We start from the raw sequence: 17,713 nt of genomic DNA, 5'->3' as shown, positions 1-17,713 counted from the left end.
GTTCTAACGTTAACTACGAGAAGTAATCTTAAGACGCCAGGGACTTGATCGACAGCTACGTATATCAGTGCGTACAAGGTCCGAGGTTACGAGCATTAACCAGGTATAGCTAAGAAACTCTAGAGGACAACGAGTTACAGCTATTCCATACATACCTGCACGAACATGAAGATATTCGCATGACGTGCATATTGAAGACAGCCAGTCAAGTAATTGACTTTGATGGCGATGTGGCTAGAGTCTAAAGCAACCTTGGAAAAAAGAAAAGGAAGAAAATTGAACGGGCCGAAAGCCACGAAACGGGGGTCTTCACTCTTCAGCCCTTTTTGGCGCTCCTATTGGTGGCAAGTTTAGCCCTAGTCCTGTAAACATACTACGTAAAAACTTTAGTACGTATATCAAAAAGATGCTGCAAACCTGAGTGGTAATGTAATAATGGCGTATCAAAAAAAAATTTAAACATCCGTTACCACATTAATTTTGCTGCTTCTCTATGCATCTGGCTTTAACAAGGCTATGCGCCGAATTTTCATACCGTACTAACAAGCGATAGTAAGCCCCCCAACATCCCAATAATAACTCACAAATAGAGTTCTCCAACCATTATCCTCTCTTACAGCACATCACGGGAGCTGACTATGGCTCGTTATAAGGGGTCACTACGCGGGTTTACTATGCCCCATCTTAGGAATATTATTGCAGTGGTTACATGGAAATTCAATCTAAAGGCTTCCCGTAGTTGATACATATAGAGAAGCTGTGTAATCTTTATAGTAACGAATGTGTATAAAATTTTCATATATATGGGTAGGAATAAAATATCCGGGAGGGATTCACAGTGGCCGGTTTCTTTTACAGTCCATGTCAAATCCATAGGCAAAATCCGAAATGACCATCGTACCAGCCAATCCCTATCGTAATGTATTTAGATGGGATGGAAAAACAACAAGTATCATGAGCTCAACAAAACAGTGAGGTCGACCTAGGCTGCCACTGACCATTTATGCTGAACTATTTCCCTTCATTTCATATGCATCAGGCAATCCCTTAGTCCCATCTCTTGCTTGAACCTCAAAGCTAGGCAAATTCCTTCAACTGTCGACGCTTTCCATCACACAGTCAATATGGATACTTTGCGCGATCAAGACATGGCCTTGCAGCTTATGCTTGAGGACCTTGCGGAGCTCGAAGGCCAACAAAAGGGGAAACAACGAGCGGGCGAGTCAACAGACAAAGAAGTGGCATTCGAGGCAATGAAAAACGAGATTCATGCGGCTCGACTCTTGCTTCAAGATCGGATGCTAGCCGCTCGTGTCGGCACAGTAGCGCACGATGAGACGGACAGCGACAGCGACAGCGACAGCACCATATCAGACCTTGTAGATCTAACCGAACAGCAAGATATGCCAGACGCGTCTCAAGAACTAGAGATAGCACCTACAAAGCCCACGTCAAACTGCGATTCTTGTCTAGAACAACGACAAATTTTTTTGATTAAATCCTGCAACCACAATTATTGCCACACATGCATTCGTGAGTTGTTTCTCGGTGCAATCAGAGATGAAGAGTTGTATCCTCCTCGCTGCTGTGCTGAACCATTCCCCGCCGAGACCGCAAGCCAAGTTTTGGGCAACAACGAACTCGATAATTTCAATCAAAAGGCAACAGAGTACACGGCAGAACGTCGCGTGTATTGCGCTGACCCGGGGTGTTCGTCATTTATTCCGCAGTCCGCGATCCAGAGTGATGTCGGCACATGCCCAGAGTGTCAAAAGGTGACCCATCTACCATGTGGCGCTCTCGCCCATTCTGAAGTGGACTGTCCTCTAGATAGCTCGTTGCAAAACGTTTTATCCATGGCTAATGCTCAGAAATGGCAGCGCTGTTACAGCTGTCGTGCTATAGTAGAGCTAAACCATGGATGTAACCACATAACTTGTCGGTGAGTTGCTTAATCATTCGCCTTTGGAAATAAGTGTTTGACTCCCTTGAGCTTACTGTTCAATACTCTAGCTGTGGCAAAGAATTTTGCTATGAGTGTGGCAAGAAGTGGAAAATATGCAGCTGTCCACTCTGGCGCGAGCGCCGTCTCTTCGCCAGGGTCAACTAGGCCGCCAATGATGCGGTTCAAGGTACTGCAGAGTCAGCAATTAGGCGAGGTGTGTTCAATCAGGCACTTGGGGGAAGGTGGGGTTGCAGGTTCATGAAGCCATGCGATGGGCGAGGCGGCAACAGAGGATCATGCAATGCGAGAGGTGTCGCGCTGAAATGCCCAATCTCATCTTTTAGCGTCGTATTTGTCTCTAAGTAGGGTCTGCAAGCGTTGCCGAAATAATAGGATAAAGCAATATCGATGCGGTCACAGAAGACTCTAATGGAAGTCGGTAACGTGCTTGCGGATATCATATTTACTATTCAGCACCTCGAAATGTCCACAACGATTCACCTCCTAGAGAATATCAACCCTTTGAAACGCTCATATGGCGTAGGTCGAGGAAGTCGCCGCTTAATTATCACTGTCTGTTGAATGTTTTTGAAAACTACCACCCCTCAAAATTTCCAAACCCACCCGATGATTTGAACTTCTTGCGTGTTGGCTCTGGTAGCTCATGTTCCGGATCATCCATATATTCAATAATCTCATCCTCATCGGCCTGCTTTCGCGTTTTTTGCTCAGCTAGCGCGGCTCTCAGGTATTTTCCTACTCCAGCGCCTTCATTGGTGCCCGATGCTCCGGATCCGTCTAGACCGCGAACACGTTTGCCAGTCCATGTGACTAAATCATCATCGACGTTATCCGCTGCTTTCTCATCCTTTTTCTTCTGAGCATGCGCCCCTTCCCTGGCATTCTGGGTAGTTTGCTTGTTCATGAATTCCTCAAACGGGTCGAAGTATATAGTTACATCTTTGATTCGTATGTCGGTAGTTGGTCGGTTGGTGGTGGAGTCAACCGGCGCCACTTCCATTGCATTCAAGGTTGTTGACGAGGGTGATGGATCGTCAATGATACGACCAAAGACGGTATGCTTGTTATTCAGATGAGGTAAGGCACGATATGCAATGAAACTGTGTACCGTCAGATTGCGTTCATAAAAGGAAAGGAAATTGAGAAAAAAGGACGTACAATTGACTGCTATTAGTGTTTTTACCCTTATTTGCCATGCTGAGGGTACCTCGGGCATCGTGTTTGAGAGGTCCGTCGAATTCATCATCAAAGTTCTTTCCCCAGATACTTTCGCCACCACGCCCCGTTCCAGTAGGATCACCTCCCTGTATCATAAAGCCCTTGATGTTGCGGTGAAATACAACATCCTTATAGTATCCCTTCTTGGCTAGGTGTATAAAGTTCCAGACAGCCTTGGGCGCATATTCGGTATGCAATTCCAGGTTCAAATCACCCATTGTTGTCGAAATACGAGCGTAACCCTTTTCTTTCACTCTACCGCGCTTCAACATATACTGTTCATCTGACAAAGTGGCTAGATCAGCTTCAGTGTGAGGTGTCAACCCAGTGCTTGTGAAAGACGCTGCAGCAAGACCAGTTGTATGTCGAGCAGCATTGAATGGGACGGATTTAGTTGGTTGATGTGACACAGTGGTGGCTTTTGACCTGACTGAAACACCGCTCTTGTCAGCAGAAGCTTTTGCTTGTTGCGCGCCGCGTTCAGCACGAGCCCGCGCAACCGCCTCCTTGGCTTTGAGAATTTTCGCAGAACTACCCATCGCATTCAAGTTGACATTGTTGATAGGATCGTTTCGCTCTCGGAGTTGCTCCTCGGTCAACGCAGTTTCCCCGTCCTTGAGATACTTGAAAGAACTGAGGTTGCGCGCTTCAATGTTCTGCGGATCTTGCAATGTAATAATATCCTTGCGGCCAAACTCCTCATCCGTGACCAGATCGCGCCACATCTTAGCTTTGACGTTCAGCCTCTCCACCGTATCCCATGCAAACACGTTTCCCGAGGGGCGCAATGCGACGATATGCGTGTTATCAGTGAAAACTTTGAACGTAACCGGATCGACATATTCGCCCGCCTCATTCTTCGCAAAGTTCAACTTGATCAGATCGGAGCTCTTCAGGGGACTTCCGTCAACGGGGTTGGTACCGTGTTTCTTCAGCCATGGTAGGATATTTGTAAGATCGAAAATGGTTCCTTGGGCTGTGCAGACCGGGTGTTTGAAGGGTTGAAGCGAAAGAGAGCAGAAGTTGAACGGTAGACGCTTGAAGGATGCGTGGACTGTAGTGTTTCGACCACCGGCTAATCCAGCGCCAGCGCTGGCGGAGTATGCGTCCTCCGATGCCCATTCCGAGTGAGTAATCTGGAGTCAAATCGTGTTAGCATGTCGGCGTTTAATCAAGCAGTCGAAAATTAGCTCGCAAACGTACATATAGCTTATCCGTTCCTAGTTGACAAGTTAGAAAGAGTCATTCAAGTAAATAATCATGTGAAACATACCTTTACCCATCTTTCTTAACTTTGACTGTTAGAAGATGAGAAAAAGAATACTCAAGGCGACTTAAATGCTAAGACGAGGTCAGTTCTAGCTTCATAGAAATTTGGAAAGGCGATCAAGTGGGCCGTGTCAGGGCTTGGCATCTGCTCGCCCCAATTGCGCTAATCGCTTCGGGCCTTTCCAATATCAGGCTAAAAGTTTTGAGTGAGCCCTACGGTGCAGAAGATTTTCTAGGAACTATTGTGTAAAGCTTGATTCGCTTGATCTAATGTGAACAATCGTTGGATATGCTATGGGCTAATTCTACGTATCATCTGTATCATCAATTATATCATCGAAAGCTCGGCTTTCCCTTTTGGTCGTCTAGAAATACAAGTCATCAATAAAGAGTCTCCCTTTCTGGATGGAAGGCCAATCATGCCGCCGCAGGCTGGTACTTCAAATTTACAACCCAGCGATTGCCAAAGTCGACACCGTGCCGCCGACGTGTGCCGTACTTCCTCCAGACCACATGGCTAATACCAATGTCTGCAACTGTGATTTCCCATGAGCTGCCTTCTCCAGATTGTAGGGCTTGCATGACCCCGGTCTTAGGCGCTCCCAAGCAGACGACGAAGTCTGATACTATTGATAATCGTGAACCTTGAACAATACCTACATCACCTGGTGATTTCATTTCAATCAGTATGTTTCCTATAGTCAGAAAGTACAATAGAGCAAGAGGGCATCTTACCAGTTGCAGCAGAGATACCAGAAGGTATGTCTACAGATATGACTGTTAAGTTGCTCCGATTGACCCATGCAATCATCTCACAAGCTGTGGCTTGGTCGTCGCTTCTCAAATCCTCAAAGGCAATGTGCATACCGAACAATGCATCGATGACTAAATCGACGCTGAAGTCAGGCGTCAAGAGACGAGCCGAGAGCTCCTCCCACCGTAGCACTCTGCCGCCAATCTTTTTGAATATCTCTAATTGCTTGCGGCAATTCTCCAATAGTTCTGTTTCATGCTCTAAGCCTAGCAGGCACAGTGTAACTCTATGCCCTCGATTTTTCAAATGCCGTGCAGCAGCTATCGCTCGTCCGCCTGTTCGGTGATTACCGGTGAGGACAAGAACAGCTGGAGCAGCTGCATCGCTACCAAGTCGACCCACAGCAGCTTCGGCGATTCCGCGACCGGCATTCTCAACGATAATATCTTCAGTCAAGCCAAGTTCAGTCACAGCTAATTGTTCAACTTCAAGCATTTGAAGTGGGCTGACGGTTGGGCATAACCTGTTAGTGGTTGTCAGGCGCAAACTACCAGTTGAAGATCCGTTAGCTCCATTGAGTGGAGACACCCTTCCAGATTGTCTGTTAGGCATCGGGCTGATATTTCGCGGGGATGGAATCGAGCTACGACCGACCGATCCGAAAGAAGCTGACATCGCAGCTTGTCCCAGAATGAGGCTGCTCTTTTTTGTGACCTGGGCTTTTCCGGGTGGTTTAGATCTGTCGCGATTGGAGTAGTTTCCGCTGCTAAATTTATCATCACTGGTCTCAGTTTCGGTTTCGCCCGCTTCGCTATTCCACTGAGCAGGTGTGCTGTCTAGCACATTCTCGGACCAGTGGAGGTTTTTTCCGCCGTTGGTACCGGGTTTTGGTCTCTTGTTGAAGCTTACCAAGCGATCTTCGTCGGCGGTGGTGTCGTCGTTTCGGATTTCGTCAAAAACGCGCCTCTTATCAAACTTCGACAAATTTCCCTGGAAATCAAAGTCGCCGAGCTCTTGTATGTCTGTGGCATCTTCCGTTGCCCACCCATTCGAATTCTCCGCATAAGCTTTGCGATTTTTGTTTCTTAGCTGCTTTCCATGCGCTTGGAGAACATCGTCATCTGCAGGATAACCTGTGTGAAGCCTCGGCCTCGCTGGTTCAACAAATGCCGTCTGCCGCCATCCATTTCCACTATGATCTTGCCCTTTATTGCGCCCCCCTCGTTTGCCTCTTTTTGTAGAGCCCTTTCCATTTTTGGCTGCTTCTTCCACGATATCAACAGTTTTATCAAGAGTGATGCTACTGAATGGTTCGGTCAAAATCGCAGTCACCGCGGAGTCGTGCCTCTCGACTGTCTGCGGGGGATGCGCCGTCTCGACCGAGAGCGCACTCGAGGCTGAACCCAAGAAAGAGTCGGTTCTTGATAGCAGAGCCGCCACAGGTGTCTGGTTAAGTACTGGTTTGCTAGGTGCTGCCGAGAAGCTCACTATCGCTGGGTCGACAAAAGGCTGTTGTTGAGGTACTGGTGGTGGCTGTGGGTATCTCAATTGAGTGCTAGCGCTTTGTGGAATGTTTGTCGCGGAAGTAGCATGAGAATATACGGGGTTCGTAGAGTGGAATGGAGCTTGAGCCTGTGAACTAGACACTTCGAGATCTGCTATTCCAGCAGCATCAATGGTATATGATGGGAAACGTTGGCCATTCCACAGGAGCGTCACTGCCGCACTGATTAACAACTTGTTAAGATTGCAATATCTCATTTTCGCTCACCATCATGTAAAGTGAGGCGCTGGCCTACAATGTTTGCGACTGTGCCGTGAATTTGCGAGTTAGGAGGTGAACTGAGGGTCACGAGGACTGTGTAGCCGACAAAGTCGGATGCCATCATGAGGGGAAAGAAATTTTGAAGAGCTAGTTGCAAGATCTCACTAGAAATCCAATCAAATCCAGGTCTGTGAGAGAAAGATATGGTTAAAACAACCTGAGAGTGATTGAAAGTAGAAAATTGAAGATTCGAGGTGGCCGGGTGTAGCTGTGGAGCTTCCCAAATTAAATTGTTTAGGCGGCAGCCGATAAGGCTACATACGTCACATGACTCTTATCGATAATGAAGCTCCCCGCAGAGTGGATATATAGGTTCTCCTGAATTCAATTGGTATTCAGTTGGTATCATCACTAATTGATGAAGGCTCGCTACATTGCGGCATCTGGAACATATTTGTCTTCTCACACCCCATAAGATATATAAATACATATACAGTGAAATACTTCTGGATATGGATATGAACAGACTATGGCAGGCCGGCTATGTATTCATTGTGCAGCTCATCGAACTCATCATACACCTTGCCTGTTCTGCTGTCATTCGATTCTTTTCTGGCGGGCTTGACCACCGTATTGATGTCAGTGAGCTTCGAATAGAACTCAATGACCTTTGGGTGCACCATAACTTTGCGCGGCTCGAATCCCGTAACCTGAAGACCTGCTTGAGATGTTGCTCGACTGAGCGCAACATATGCCTGTCCCTTTTCGAATACTCGACCTAGATCCACCTTGACTCGCGGAAGAGTCTGACCCTGGGCCTTGTGAATTGAAAGGGCCCATGCCAAGATCAATGGCACCTGTGAACGCTGTGCCTGGATTTCACCGTTGGGCAATTCAATTTTCCAGGTCTCTGGCTGGCATAGAAGATGTCTTTCGGTGCCATCTGGCTGAGTAAAACAGACTAAAGGCCATTTGCGACTCGTGCTTATGCCCCCTTCTTTGTGTGCTAATGCCCGCAACTTCTTGCGGTTGCGGGCAGCTGCGTCATCCTCATCGTCTCCGTCTTTATTATCCCCAGTAAACTCGTCCTCGTTGTTTCGGTAGTAGTCAAATGTGGCCTCATCCATAAAGGCAACTATTTTGCCCAGGGAACCATTGACCAGGTTGTCCTCCATATTCTTGATTAGCATAACCTGAGCTCCCTTCTTCAGGTGAATGACCGGTGGCGCCATACAATTGGCGAGTAATCTGTCTCGCATCTGTACATCTTGAATAGACCCAGAGTCTTGAGCATTGAATACCATCACCTCACCTGATAGTCTGCTCATTCGCACTCCATTGGCATTTTCTACCTCCGCGCGTGTAGGGAATCTATCCATATTAGTTGTTGTCTATAGATTCATTGCAAGGGTGCTGGAAACTCACAATTCAGTAGCATCCAAATCGTCATGGAAGTCTAGAGGGCGTGATAATTTCTTGAACGCCTCTGTCGTCTGCGGTGTGATCTTTCCTAGTCTCATTTGGTTCAACATCTCTGCAAACACCGGGTCCTTTTGTCGAAAGACATGAGTCAACAGGATTGTATGTTGGATGGAAGTATTCCAGGTAGCGGCGTCAAATGCAAATTTGGCATCTCGAGCCGAGGACTCTGGCACTGGGGGCAGCTGAAAGAAGTCGCCAGTGACGACCAGCTGAATTCCACCGAAAGGTCTTCCATTGTTTCGGATACTCCTGGCAATTTCTTCCAGTTTGTCGAAAAGATCGCCATCCACCATTGATACTTCATCGACGATCAAAACCTTGGTCCGCAACCAACGATTCCTGGCTTTCTGGTTTTTCCTCACCTAATTAAAGTAAGAAAAATCTCTTGGCCCAATGTGTCGAAGGATAAACGGTACCTTTTTCACCAGTTCCTTTGCTGGCTCTTTACCTAAACCGATTCCAGCAAAGCTATGCAAGGTGACGCCTTCAATATGGCAAGCAGCAAGGCCAGTTGATGCAGTCACAGCAACACGATCGGGCTCTTTTCTGTACTTGTCCCGCAGTTTCTTGATAATCTCTCGCATGAGAACAGACTTTCCAGTTCCGGCCGAACCTGTGAAAAATATGCTCTTTTGTCGATCGACAACGGCATCGAGAACTGCTTTCTGTTCCTCGCTCAGGAATAGAGAGGCAACCCTCGCTTGAGGCTTACTTAAATTGTAGTCGGCGGCGGTCGACCTCTTTTTATTTATCCTCCTCAACTCCTTTTGTTCGTCCTTCACAGTACTTGCAGTCTTATTCCAAGGCATCTCGGCTTTTGTGGATGGTTTTCTCGTCGGCGCCGGAGTTATCGGGTTGCTGTAAGTGCTACCTTTGTCTTCCTGACCCCAGGGTAGTTTGCGACGCTTTTGTTGAGGTGGTTGGTGATGGGAGGGGGGTGACGATGACCACGGAATCGGCATACTGCTTGGCGGAATTTGTTCCTGAGGCTTGTCGTCCACCTGTGGGAGCTCGGGGTATTTGATATCGGATTGAATTACATTCTGCGTCCTCATGCTTTGGCTATATCCTGTGGTACTCGACCTAGCAGTGTATGTTGAGTCATCTGCTCTATAGTTTGATTGCGATGGTAAACATGGTGTCTCGCTCGACGTAGGTACGACATCTTGACTCAGTGGTCCCGGCTTTAAAATCTCAAAGTCTAGGTCGTCATCGTCGTCGAAATCATTTTCATCAAAGTAGACGGCGTCATGGAGAGATCCTAAGGCAGATTGTCCTGCGCTAGCCATATCAATCTTGCGTTTAGCTCCGGCAAGAGACGAAGGCGATTTGATGGTTGAAAAAGAACTCGCATTCAATTTGTGATTGTTCGGGTGAAGCGGTTTGGCAGATGCGAAGCCTTTGCTGGAGTGATCCTTCACTGCTTTATGGAACATTGCCCCGGTCGATATCTTCCTCGGGCTGATTGTCGAACGACGCAGGACAGTTGGCACAATCAATTTAGAATGCCTGATCAAGACCACGCTGCCTAACCCGTATACGGTAGCGCTGTACATAAAACTGCTGTTCGATTAGAAGAAGAAAGGAAATTGAATGAAAGTGGTGAATTTGGCTGTATTATAATGGTCTAACACCCGGGTCCCCGGTGTGGTATTGATGGTCTGGACAGTTCATGGAAACTTCGAGGAGGCCATCCGAAATTATCTCGCGTTTCGCGATAACGCGCCTGCCATTTCTCGGCGATCATTGGGCTATATTGAATCACGTGATGTTCTGTTATCTTTCGACGATAAGAGCACGTGATTTCGTGTTTTCCATCGCGTCGTCAGAGCGAATCATTTGCGCGGGATCATTTTTGAGAAGAAGGATGCACCAGACTGTCAGGGCTCTACAATTTCCTTGACAACGATATCGAGATTATCGCCATGAGCAATGGAAGGCGAGATTGTGAAGAGTAAGTCTGCTCATATCTAGTTTCGACACCAATCTGTCCCGATACTCGGCTTGCTAACAAGATGCTATCCAGACAAAGAACACCCACTTGCCGGGGTGATTCTTTGCTTCACATCCATCCTTCCTGAACAGAGGGTAAGCATTGAACACTGGCAAAGCTAGATCCGTCTTACTAACCGCTTTCCGTTAAACATAGTCAAAGCTCGCCGAAATTGCTGGTCAGATGGGAGCTGTTCACAAATATGACTTGACCTCAGACGTGACCCATCTTCTAGTCGGCGAAACAAATACCGAGAAATATAAATTCGTGGCCCGCGAACGCACTGATGTGTTGGTATTGGTACCGGAATGGATTGAAGCTGTCAGACAATCGTGGATGGATGGAGGTGATACGGACTTGCACGCCTTGGAGCAGAAATACAGATTACCTACATTTCATGGGCTGTCCATATGCGTTACGGGGTTTGAAGACCGTAAGTAATAATACCATGATTGGCGGACCAGAAGCTTTCTAAGTCGAGTTCAAGCATCATATCGCAACTATCTACAAGAAACAGCCATAGCAAATGGCGCCGATTTCCGCAAAGACCTCACCAAAACTGTCACACATCTTATTGCTCAACATGCTAGCGGTGCGAAGTATAAGTTTGCAACGCAATGGTCGATAAAAGTTGTCAGCGCGAAATGGTTTAGCGACAGCCTGGAGCGAGGGATGATTCTAGATGAGACCCGCTATGATCCACTACTTCCGCCTCAAGAACAGGGCGTCGGAGCTTGGAATCGTGGCCAAATGCAAGTGCCTGTCAAGAGAAAGACGACGACAGAATCTTCCAACACTCGATCGCGTAAATTGCGGAGAGTAACGAGTAGCAAACTCGGCGATCAAAATGAAGGGATATGGGGTGATATAATAGGCAGTGGATTTAGTTCCTCTGAAAAAGTCAATTCTGTCTCGCTCGATAAAGACGCCTCATCGAACTCAGAGACGAAAAATGCCTCGGTTGCTCCATTGAACAATGAGCTGCTTGCAGGTCTCCCGAGTCCAGACGATGCCGAGGAACACACATCTTCGGAACAAAAAGGCTTCCTACAGAACTGTTACTTTTATATCCATGGATTCTCATCTAAACAAGTACGTACAATTTGTTTCTTCTGTCCATCTTCTCCTTGGATAGCTGACATATGTAGGTGGACGTACTTCGACATCATCTGGGGATGAATGGAGCAAACATTGTCCAACATCTCAATGACTTTTCGAGCTCGAACATACCTAAGAACGGAAATGGTTTATACATAATCTCATCATATAAAACACCCCGATCTGAGGTTCCTTCCACGGATGACAAGGGTTTCAGCTGCGAACTAGTCACCGACATGTGGCTGGAACGTTGCCTGGATGCAAACGCTTTTGTTTCGCCAGAGACACACGTTACCAGTACTCCATTTCCACATATGCCATTACAAGGTGAGTTGCATCTTTATATTACAACCGATCTTGTATATTGACAAACGAAGGCTTCCAGGGACTGAAAATTTGCTCCACGGGCTTTGCTGGTATTGATCTCCTGCATATATCTAAGATGGTAACTGTGATGGGTTCGTTTCCCTTTGATATCTACTTATATGCGCACTGCTCTGACACTATCAAGGTGCTAAGTATGAGGAGTACCTCACACCCAATGTTTCAGTTCTCATAAGCAATGACTCACAAACTACAAATACTGAAAAGATCAGACACGCGTTAGAATGGGCAATACCTGTCGTGTCTGCTGACTGGCTCTGGATCTCCGTACAATCGGGGAAGAGAAAAGTCTTCGAACCGTACGCATTGCTCAAATCAGGTCTGAAGAGAGAAGCGAGTCATGAGCAGTCGAAAAGCGCACATAATAGCTCCGACATCACACATAAGTCATCTTTGTCGCAGTCGGAAGCAGATGCCGATTCTCGTACTCGGCAGACATCGGTTGCCGCTTCTGAAATGGGTGATCTGGTAGGTGAAGCACATCGATCAGCGAAACAATCCGTGAATGACGGTCAGAAGGACTCTCTGCCATCTGTTCCTCAACCACCTAAAGGAGACAGCGATAATAAGGACAATCAAAGAACCAGGAAGACCCCTCCAGAGGACGGTGACACTTCCGCCCATTTTCATAGACCTTCTGAAAACTTAGAATCCTCAATGAACAGATTTCTCATGAAGGCGAGGGAACTCACGCGTCCAAGGAGCATTCTTGGTGGGGAAAATGGAACCCGACGGCGCCGGCCAAACTTGGGAAGAACGAACTCATCGTCATCTAAAAATGAGTTCAAAAGAACAGACTCTCGAGTCAGTGTCAGTTCTATCGATACCATGAACGAAGACGGATACGGCAGTGCAGTGAGTGCTGACACCGATGGGAATAATCCGCTCACGGCCAAGCTATCTCGAATTTCCACCGGTCAGAGCTTGTCTTCCCTGTTGAGCAGCAGTAGATTCACCAAATATATTGACTCCCCAATACCCGAGAATGATGGACTCTTAGACGACGAGAATGGGACCCCTGCGATGACTCAACTCAACTACGAAGACCCTAGTGCAATGGCCGCACGAGAAGAGATAATGAGGCTTGCTCGCAGAGGAAACGTCGACGAGGCGCATGTTATTGGAATATTAGAGCAAAAAGAAGCCATTCAGCCTCAGGCGGTTACAGATGAATTTCCTCAACTTGTTAACAAACAAGGAGGGCGTATGATGGCTAGACGGACGCGAAGATCTGCTGGCAAGCAACAGGAGGATGACTTTTTATGAATCAATACATGCAGCGTCTCGAAGCATGAGGTATATTCTCTGCTGTACTGCCAATGTGGCGCACTGCCCTAGACATGATTGCTTTCTTCATGTTAACCTTGTACATAGTCCGAATGTCACTACCCTACGTCTATGGAATATTGACAGGAATGATGCGAATGAATCCACAGTCTTTAAAGAACTAATTCAATTGAACTGCATCAGTCAACAACTTGGAATATGTACCATGCTTCCTCTCAAGTCGAAATCGTCGCCGCCTTTACGCCTTGCTTGTGGTATCACGTGATTGGCCAGCAACTGACTTCTAATTCCTCAGGTTGCTGGGCGTTGACTGAATGCTCACTAACCACTGGCTTCGCCATTATCATTTGAAGATATGGATGACCCGGATTCGAACAATAGAGTGCGTGTAGCTTGTGAGAACTGTCGGAAGCGGAAACGCAAGGTATCACGATCAAAAATGAGCTTGAGTTCGCTGAAAGACAATAATCTAATCATCCATGAACACATTCTAGTGCGATGGGTTGCAGCCCACCTGCACCTGGTGTCTCACAAGAAACATTGAGTGTCACTATATGATGAACAAGCCCTCGAAGTATGTTTGTTTTTCTCTCAATCTCTGGGTCTAAATGCCAATGCTAGCTAGACGAAAGCATGATCTGGATTATGCCAAAGGACTGGAAGACCAGGTTGAGCTCTTGAGAGAAGAAGTGGCTCGGCTTCGCGCTCTGATACCAGACCTCAACGTCTCGGGAGATGATTCAAACATCCTGAACGGCGACGACGAGCAATTCAGAAGTGAAGGGGACAAGGCACAAGTTGCGCCGATACCAAGAGACATGTCGCCTGCTATCAGTGATGTGAGTGCTATGATGTGGCGCATGAACATCGATGAGACTGGCGAATCAACATTTATCGGTCCCTCCGGAAATTTCTGTTTTCCCTCTACTCATCCTGAAGCATACGAAAATTTTCGGGACAATCGAAGGCCTGGTGAGCTACACAACGATCATCAGATCCAGTCACATGAAACTCCTTACAATCCAGTGGAGGATGCTCACGTCACCAACCACTTAATCTATCTCTTCAGCAACTTCATTAATCCCATTCACTTCTTCCTCGACAACAAAACTCTAGTAACAATTCAGCAACAAAGTCTGAGCCTACCGCTTGCTCTCATAAAGTATGCAATTTTAGCCGCTGCATCACTGCTCTCAGATGACACTAAAAGCAAGGACTATGGAAATGCGATGGCCGCGGCGTTTGATGCTACCGCTCTGACCGTCTGTAGGGACAATGCAAATGTCTCGGTGGTTCAGGCTTTCTCAATAATGTGCTGGCGAGAATTGGGGCTTGAACAACACAGAATGGCTTGGATGTATAATTGTACGTTTTTGTCATTTTCCCGTACTATCTTGATTTGAACATTGCATTACTGACTTTTTATAGCAATGTGTGCCAGTATGATGCTACATTTGGGGCTCCACGTTAGCTCTCTACTTGCTCTGGAGGAATCTAAAGCCATTACAGACGACGATCTGACGAACTTGGATCCAAGTGATGTCCGACTAAAAGCTTTTTGGTCCGCGGTGCTGATGGATAGGTAAATTACGCTCTTCGCGTCCATTCATGTCTTCTTAGCATGTGTAGGAATTGTTCAAAGCTGATCTAGATAGAATCGCGACTTCCTTAACGGGTCGAAACACTATGGTACCTTGGAGAAGGGTACGAGCCAACTCTTTCCTCGACACGGTGGGACCTTCTCCGACTTTGGATGAGTTGGTGTTTGATCATCACTGTCGACTGTGGTTTATCCATGACCAATGTATGGAACCTATGTAAGAATCACCAACCGAAGGCGAAACGATTCGTTCGACTAATGTAGACATAGTTATTCGTTCGAATTTGATACGCTAGGAAAAAGTCAACAGCACCATCTTCTCCTTGAAGCGCGAGAACGCCTATTTTCATTTCACCTCAGCATGGACGTTCGAGTCCAATTTCGTCGTGAACGAACATCGCCCACTCTCATTATTCTTCACATGTCGTACAATATGTCCCAGATGCTGATCCACCGGCCTTATCTCAGGGAGGCTCCGGACAGCAGTGTGTACCGTTTGTCCGTCCGGTCAATGTCGACGGCAGCAAATAATATGGTCAAACTCATCCGCGAGTACGAGCGAATTGCCCAATTTGACAAGGCTCCGTACTTTGTGTCACACAGTGTTATGACAGCAGCCATCACCCATCTTCTTCTCGCGACCTCCGAGGATTCATCCATCAGAACCCGATCTATAAGCCGCTTCCGGGTATGTTTCAACTGTCTTTTCGCCATGCGAACAAGATGGACCAAAGCAGATAGATCGATCTCGCTTCTGCGAGGTTTAGCTCATCGATGGGGGGTCATGTTAGCCCTACCTCTTCAGAATGGGTTTCCTGATCCTCGTAACGTGAGATCAACTGCGCCTCAGATTTCAATGCCATCACATATTGAGACAATTGGCCCACTTCACTCACTTGACAATTCATTCGACGTTTCGACCTGGGCTGATGTAGACCCAACCGAATTTTCATCTTACGTGGCGAATATTGCGGAATTTGATCCTATGGGAGCTGGTGCCTGGGATCTGGGCCTTATGTTTAGTGAAAATTGAACGATACGATAATCAGTCAGCTCAATCATTGGCATGATTCAATGCCCAGCAAGAAACGCCAAAAGAGTAATCAAAAAATCACAAATCAAATGAACCGATCCACTAGATGGCGCGACACAACCACGGCTCTTCCGATCTACGAAGAGAAAACAACTGAAGTTGTAATCTTGGAAAGTTTGCCGGGAAATGCAGCGTAGTCTCAAGTGGCAGCATTTTAGCGGCGGAAAGCCGTTGCCGCCATGATAAGCATTTAGCCCTAAAGCCCCTGTTAATTGGTGCTGATTGTCATTCTGTCATACAATAATCAAATCGGACCACTTATGCTTACTTTGAGAACTACATAAATTCGTATAAAAAAGTATGCGCTCGTGTAAAAAGATTTCTCATCAAAGTGCTGCCTATCGTCGACCACCCATCTCGCAATCTCCAAAACCACCATGCACAACTCACCCGCATCCCATGTCCGAGTGGCTGTCACTCAGGCCGAGCCTGTCTGGCTCGATCTAGATGCCACTGTCGAGAAAACATGTGCTTTGATCAAAGCCGCCGCTGCGAATGGCGCTCAACTGGTGACTTTCCCCGAATGCTGGATCCCGGGGTACCCAGCTTGGATATGGTATGAGTTAAAAGACATTCTGTATATTCATATTTTGGCCTTGCAGACAAAAGGCTAATCGAAGCTGTTCACGGACGATAGGTCGCGCCCAGTCGATATGCGCCTCGTGACCATGTACATGCAAAACTCCTTGAAGGTCGATTCCCCCCAGATGCTTCGCATTCGGGAATGTGCCGCGGCGAACAATATCATCGTGTCTATCGGATTCTCTGAAAATACTCATTATTCCCTATACATCTCACAGGCTACCATCGGATCTGATGGCAAGATCCTGATGCTACGAAAGAAGATTAAGGCAACCCATATGGAACGAACCATCTTTGGCGATGCGCTAAATGAGTGTCTCAACAGTGTGGTTGATACACCTATTGGTCGACTCGGTGCTTTGTCGTGCTGGGAGCATGCTCAACCGCTGCTCAAGTATCACACCTATCTGCAGCGCGAGCAGATTCATGTTGCCGCATGGCCACCGCTTTTTGAAACGAGCAAAGATGACGAATCTTTGTTCTCCATGTCTCGTGAGGGTATGTCGGACGCCCACAGCTACTTATATACTCATTTGAACAGGTTCAAGCTGACTAGAGTTTCCAGGCACCGACGCTCTCGCAAGCACATACGCCATGGAATCCCAGTCCTTCGTGCTCCACACCACCGCCGTGCTAACACAGTCCGCAATTGACAAAATGGAAACAAGCACCGGCTTAATCATGAATTCGCCCGGCGGTGGCTTTTCAGCGATCTTTGGTCCTGATGGCCGCCGACTCTCGGAACCCATCCCGAGTACAGAGGAAGGAATCGTTTACGCTAATATAAATCTGGACGATATACTTAAGTCTAGGGCATTCCTGGATGTTTGTGGGCATTATAGTAGGCCTGATTTGCTTTGGTTGGGGGTTGATTCTACGGCCAAGTCGCATGCGAGGGATCATCAGGCGGCGGCGTTGAATTTGGGGCCTTCCAAACAGACTGAGAAGTCGGAGAATGAAGCAAAGGAGAAGGCAGGGTAGCCGTTGTCTTATGCTTAAACCATATGTATCAATTTCTGAATCATATCAAACTACACTGTGGTGATTCACTCGCACTTTAGACTTGTACCGTATCACTTGCCCTAGACTATTGTCGCATCTTTCAACGGCTACCTACTACCTAGCGTACGAATGATCCGTCTGGGAGAGGCTACGACTTATCTCTGATGCGAGTAGTGTTATAACTCCGTGAATCAATTCGCATATCTATCAGGTATCTCTT

General features: G+C 47.1%; 7 protein-coding genes across 7 annotated transcripts; 4 read left to right on the top strand and 3 right to left on the bottom strand.

Moving 5' to 3' along the window:
- Positions 1–1,124: 1,124 nt before the first annotated feature.
- Positions 1,125–1,864, top strand: BHQ10_005676 (uncharacterized protein; the record flags this gene model as incomplete). Its single annotated transcript, XM_040878177.1, has 2 exons — positions 1,125–1,775; positions 1,835–1,864. 2 exons carry the CDS (start codon positions 1,125–1,127, stop codon positions 1,862–1,864), a joined length of 681 nt encoding a protein of 226 aa, XP_040734180.1.
- Positions 1,865–2,540: 676 nt separating this feature from the next.
- On the bottom strand, positions 2,541–4,467 carry BHQ10_005675 (uncharacterized protein; the record flags this gene model as incomplete). Its single annotated transcript, XM_040878176.1, has 4 exons — positions 2,541–3,066; positions 3,125–4,320; positions 4,388–4,404; positions 4,458–4,467. The coding sequence occupies 4 exons, from the start codon at positions 4,465–4,467 to the stop codon at positions 2,541–2,543; spliced, it is 1,749 nt and encodes a 582-aa protein (XP_040734179.1).
- Positions 4,468–4,870: 403 nt separating this feature from the next.
- BHQ10_005674 (uncharacterized protein) lies at positions 4,871–7,096 on the bottom strand (the record flags this gene model as incomplete). The annotated part of the gene is made up of 4 exons (XM_040878175.1): positions 4,871–5,079; positions 5,189–5,218; positions 5,270–6,925; positions 6,979–7,096. The coding sequence occupies 4 exons, from the start codon at positions 7,094–7,096 to the stop codon at positions 4,871–4,873; spliced, it is 2,013 nt and encodes a 670-aa protein (XP_040734178.1).
- A 403-nt stretch (positions 7,097–7,499) lies between these two features.
- On the bottom strand, positions 7,500–10,010 carry BHQ10_005673 (uncharacterized protein; the record flags this gene model as incomplete). Its single annotated transcript, XM_040878174.1, has 3 exons — positions 7,500–8,343; positions 8,398–8,816; positions 8,871–10,010. 3 exons carry the CDS (start codon positions 10,008–10,010, stop codon positions 7,500–7,502), a joined length of 2,403 nt encoding a protein of 800 aa, XP_040734177.1.
- A 369-nt stretch (positions 10,011–10,379) lies between these two features.
- On the top strand, positions 10,380–13,195 carry BHQ10_005672 (uncharacterized protein; the record flags this gene model as incomplete). Its single annotated transcript, XM_040878173.1, has 7 exons — positions 10,380–10,408; positions 10,470–10,542; positions 10,604–10,880; positions 10,935–11,539; positions 11,596–11,872; positions 11,923–12,003; positions 12,057–13,195. 7 exons carry the CDS (start codon positions 10,380–10,382, stop codon positions 13,193–13,195), a joined length of 2,481 nt encoding a protein of 826 aa, XP_040734176.1.
- Positions 13,196–13,830: 635 nt separating this feature from the next.
- On the top strand, positions 13,831–15,849 carry BHQ10_005671 (uncharacterized protein; the record flags this gene model as incomplete). Its single annotated transcript, XM_040878172.1, has 4 exons — positions 13,831–14,581; positions 14,645–14,798; positions 15,087–15,504; positions 15,667–15,849. 4 exons carry the CDS (start codon positions 13,831–13,833, stop codon positions 15,847–15,849), a joined length of 1,506 nt encoding a protein of 501 aa, XP_040734175.1.
- A 437-nt stretch (positions 15,850–16,286) lies between these two features.
- BHQ10_005670 (uncharacterized protein) lies at positions 16,287–17,472 on the top strand (the record flags this gene model as incomplete). Its single annotated transcript, XM_040878171.1, has 3 exons — positions 16,287–16,465; positions 16,547–16,989; positions 17,057–17,472. The coding sequence occupies 3 exons, from the start codon at positions 16,287–16,289 to the stop codon at positions 17,470–17,472; spliced, it is 1,038 nt and encodes a 345-aa protein (XP_040734174.1).
- Positions 17,473–17,713: the final 241 nt, after the last annotated feature.

The sequence above is a fragment of the Talaromyces amestolkiae genome (assembly GCF_001896365.1).
Source record: "Talaromyces amestolkiae strain CIB chromosome Unknown scaffold10.1, whole genome shotgun sequence".
NCBI classification, from domain to species: Eukaryota; Fungi; Ascomycota; class Eurotiomycetes; order Eurotiales; family Trichocomaceae; genus Talaromyces; species Talaromyces amestolkiae.
This window is presented reverse-complemented; position numbering and strand designations above follow the sequence as displayed.